Source organism: Miscanthus floridulus, chromosome 13 (assembly GCF_019320115.1).
Source record: "Miscanthus floridulus cultivar M001 chromosome 13, ASM1932011v1, whole genome shotgun sequence".
In the NCBI taxonomy this organism is placed as follows: domain Eukaryota; kingdom Viridiplantae; phylum Streptophyta; class Magnoliopsida; order Poales; family Poaceae; genus Miscanthus; species Miscanthus floridulus.
The window spans coordinates 62,423,097-62,426,401 of record NC_089592.1 but is presented as its reverse complement, the minus strand read 5'-3'; the positions used below and the strand labels follow the sequence as shown (position 1 = coordinate 62,426,401).

At 52.7% G+C, this 3,305-nt stretch overlaps 1 protein-coding gene across 1 annotated transcript; it reads left to right on the top strand.

The window, feature by feature from the left end:
- The first annotated feature begins 1,628 nt into the window (after positions 1-1,628).
- Positions 1,629-2,659, top strand: LOC136501400 (2-hydroxy-palmitic acid dioxygenase MPO1-like). The gene is made up of 3 exons (XM_066496917.1): positions 1,629-2,104; positions 2,196-2,264; positions 2,384-2,659. The coding sequence occupies exons 1-3, from the start codon at positions 1,718-1,720 to the stop codon at positions 2,498-2,500; spliced, it is 573 nt and encodes a 190-aa protein (XP_066353014.1). The 5' UTR covers positions 1,629-1,717; the 3' UTR covers positions 2,501-2,659.
- Positions 2,660-3,305: the final 646 nt, after the last annotated feature.

The following is a 3,305-nucleotide window of genomic DNA, read 5'->3' as shown; positions in this document are numbered from 1 at the left end:
CTCTTTTCCCTCATTGATTTTTCCTCACGTTTTTTTTTTGTCACCTCTCGTCTGGATACAGCTGTAGTATATGTTCGAATACAGACGCACACCTACACCACACACACAAACACTACACTCACACCATTAGTACACGAGCAAACCTACAACTATACACAGATATAAAGACGTGTCCTAGAGAGATCACCAGAAACCAGCAGGCTCTATAGGCGACGGGAACGTCGCAGTCCCTTTGTGGCACCACGCGTTGAGAGGCTTCACTGAAAATTATTATGGGAATAAATCCCGATGAGAACACCGACACCGAACCCGGGTTCGAACGCTAGTGGGCAACGTGCTCACCTGCACCACGTGCCAAACCAAGCCAGAGCTCGTTCTCTTTCCCTCACGGTTCACAGTATTGCAATCAGTTTTTTCTCTCTTGGTTACCTGAATTAACACCGTTGCTTAAACTGTATATATACATTACTTCTGTTTTTGCGGAACGATTAAATAAAGGGTTATTTTGATCATACCATTACAATTTTTGCGTTTCTAAAGTATACCATTACTATTCGTCTATTTCGAAACTTACAATTACAATTTTGTCTCTACATCATCCGTGCCATTTCTAGGTTTGAAACCATAACGGGACCATCTGCAGGTCACTGTATTTTCATATGACCTAAAATGCCCCTATCATTTTTTTTTCTCTCCACCCACTGACCTAGAGGGCCCACGTGTCATCCTCTACTCCTTTCTTCCTCCGTCCACTAGTGCTCGCCTGCACAGGGCACTGCCCGCTTGCAGGTTCACCAAGGCGACTGGGGCTGTTCTCGAGCTCGCCGGCGCTCGACGCCACGCGCAGGGGGAGGCCGGATCAGAGGCCCAGGTGCAAGAGGCGAAGGCAGAGCCCACGACGTCGGAGGGGAGCATGTTGTGGTTGCTGGCGCCGAGTGCCCACCGGCGCCGTGGAAGCCGGAGTGGGCGCCTCCGCCGCAACAGCCTTCTTCCCCGTCGTGCACGAGCTCACTACCGTGTTCCTGGCCCTGTTGCCAAAGAAGCGGATCCAGGCAGGCTGACGGCCGAGCGCATTCCAATCCGCGTTGCCGCGGCTGAACTCGGGACGACAAGCTCGGGTGCCGGCAAACACAGGCGCGGGCATGCAACATGAGGCATGGGATCGGTTGAGGGCGTGCGACACCTCCTGCCTCTATCCCTGTTCGGTGCTCATGCTTGCCATGGAGCGGGTGAGGTCGTGCTTGCCATGTCGCTCGCCGAACCCGCCGCCGCCATGAATCCAGTCGTTGCCGCTCGTGCTTGCCATGATGTCCAGCAGCGTGCGCGCAAGGCATGGGTGGGGAAGAAGCTGTTCTGGAGGAGACGGGGAAGGAGGAAGGAGATGATTATTGGGGTCCACACGTCAGTGATTTATAGAGAAAGGAAGGTGGAGGGGCAGTTTTGTCCATATAAAAATACGATGATGCAGTGTACGTCTGCAAGTGGGCCTAAATCATTTCCAAGTGTATACCGTGGCATATTTTAAAGAGGAGAAGAATTATAATGATAAGATTTGGAATAGGTAAATAGTAATGACAGTTCTCTAAACTTTAAAAATTACAATATTAGCAATCCAAATAACCCTCAGATAAACAGCCGGAGCGGACTCGCGGGCTCAGGACACTACCCCTTAATCCCCCAGATTTCTCTGAGCCTCCGGGACGAGGTGCGTCCGTCCATGGGGGCCAAGGCGGCGCACCGGCGTGGGGTGCTGGACCTGGAGGCGCAGTTCGCCTTCTTCCGGTCGCAGCACCGGCACCCCGTGAACGCGGCGGCGCACGCGCTGCTCACCTGGCCCATCCTCTTCACCAACCTCCTCATCCTCCACTTCCTGCCGCTGCCGCTGCCCGTGCCCCCCGCGCTGGCCCTCACGCTCGCCTACGCCGCCGCCTACCTCGCCGTCGACCGCCGAGCCGGCGCGCTCGCGGGGGTGCTCTTCCTCGCCGCGTGGGCCGCCAGCCGCGCCCTCGCGGCCCGCCTCGGCTTCGCTCTCTCCTGGAAGCTCGTCCTCGCCACGCAGGTCTTCTGCTGGACCTGGCAGTTCCTTGGCCACGGCCTCTTCGAGGCAAGTGCCACAGATTCGAATTGATCCCTCCACCAAGCCCTTGGGAATCTAATCGACGGCTCCACTGCTGATCTCTTGTTCAATTTTGCAGAAGAAGGGGCCGACTGTGAGTGATCTTCCCGAGGTGTTCTTAATGGAGCCGTTCCTCATCTTCCTGCAGGTAACCACAGGCACAACTCACAAACTTGTGCTAATTCTTCAGTCATCTCCACACATGGAACTGAAATTGCGTTGACCGGTGCTAATTCTTCACCCTCTGCCGGTTCTTTGTGTGCACAGATACTGAACAAGCTGTTCGGCTATGAGCCGTACCCTGAGTTCTGCAAGAACGTGGACAGGAAGATGGAAGCTGATCTCAGGGAGAGCAGAGAGCTCAAGCAGAGGAAGACAACCTGATTGATTGGGAATTTGGGAGTAATCATCCGGAGCGGTGCGCGAAATCTGTACCATCTGTACATGTAGCATATTGCTTACCATTTGTGTTGTTTTATTCAGACATATGTTGTCTGCACACCATTGTTGAGTGTAGTAAACAGCAGTCGTGTGTTGAGGTCAGCTTGAATCCCTACAGATTGGCAGGAAGAAGGTAGAGAGTGCTAATTCTCTCCTGGTTTACTGCCCTATAAATTTGCTGGACAAAGATAAACGTATCTTGTTGAAATTAGTATGTTTAAGCTGAACTAGATTTTACATAATCCGTCCCCACCACCACCCCTCCATAGAAAGGGGAAAATGTAGTGTCAACACAACCAAACGACATTAACTACTAGTGGCAATGCTGATCATGTTTAAGAGTACGAAAACCTTACTGAAGATAGAAACGGTAAGATTAGAAGTATACCCAGCGGAGGGACTAATGCGTAAGGCACCGGTGGCTTTACGCGCGACATAGTGCGTTGTTCGATGTCGCGGACCACAGTCGATGCAGGACAATGTTCACAGTGCAGCCCCTCAAACGTCCACAGGAATGTAGACGATCCGAGGAAGAAAAAAAAGACGTCGGCAAACACCAGGAAGAAGCAAGCAGTCGCGGAGACGCTCCCCAAAAACCTGATCGTCCGCACACCCGAGCAGGTGTCGCTATGAGGATGGCGGTTCCGGAGGCCTGCTCTCCCAATACTCCGTGCGTGCAGAGGATTGGGACAGAGAAACTCGGGAGCAACTCAACAGAAGAACAATTGTGCTATATGTTGTATCTCAT